The sequence below is a fragment of the Buceros rhinoceros genome, unplaced genomic scaffold (assembly GCF_000710305.1).
Source record: "Buceros rhinoceros silvestris isolate BGI_N320 unplaced genomic scaffold, ASM71030v1 scaffold14983, whole genome shotgun sequence".
NCBI lineage: Eukaryota > Metazoa > Chordata > Aves > Bucerotiformes > Bucerotidae > Buceros > Buceros rhinoceros.
In genome coordinates this window covers 32,589-33,019 of record NW_010404325.1, presented here as the reverse complement: position 1 = coordinate 33,019, position 431 = coordinate 32,589, and the positions used below count along the sequence as shown (strand labels likewise).

At 61.5% G+C, this 431-nt stretch overlaps 1 protein-coding gene across 1 annotated transcript in view; it reads left to right on the top strand.

Annotated features, from left to right (window-relative positions):
* Positions 1-7: 7 nt before the first annotated feature.
* The window catches only part of LOC104491009 (protein NLRC5-like), a gene marked incomplete at its 5' end in the record, with an annotated part of 29,160 nt that continues 28,736 nt past the window's right edge, over positions 8-431 (top strand). The window contains one exon of the mRNA XM_010133364.1: positions 8-60. Coding sequence (XP_010131666.1) covers positions 8-60 — 53 coding nt within the window. The remainder of the gene's footprint in view (positions 61-431) is intronic.

Below are 431 nucleotides of genomic sequence, written 5' to 3'. Positions count from 1 at the left end.
CTTTTTCAGGCAGAACACGGTGATTATATATTTTTCTGGCCTGTCTGGGAATGTTCCAAGGTGAGAGACTGCGCGCGGGTTCTGCTGTGTTCAGAGTTCAGCTGACTGGAGCAGGTGGAGATAAACCTCTGCCCGTGGGAATGTGAATTCTTTGTGCAGCCCTACCAGCCCCTTCCCCGGGGGCCGCGCCGTAGTGCCCGAGCCAGCTCTTTCTGTGGCAAATCTGCTGAAAAACCGCGGAGTGAGGGGACAGAGGGGGAGAAGCCTTTGCTCCTTCTCTGCCTGCGGTGCTCTCCCTGCTCACACGTGCTTTTGAGGGGAGCGATGTGGCGCTAACCAGGGCTCTGTGCAGCGCTCTCCCGTTCCCTGGCAGGGGCCTCGCTGTGCCCTGCGCTGGGCAGCGCTCGAGGGACCCCGCAGCGGCGGGGGGG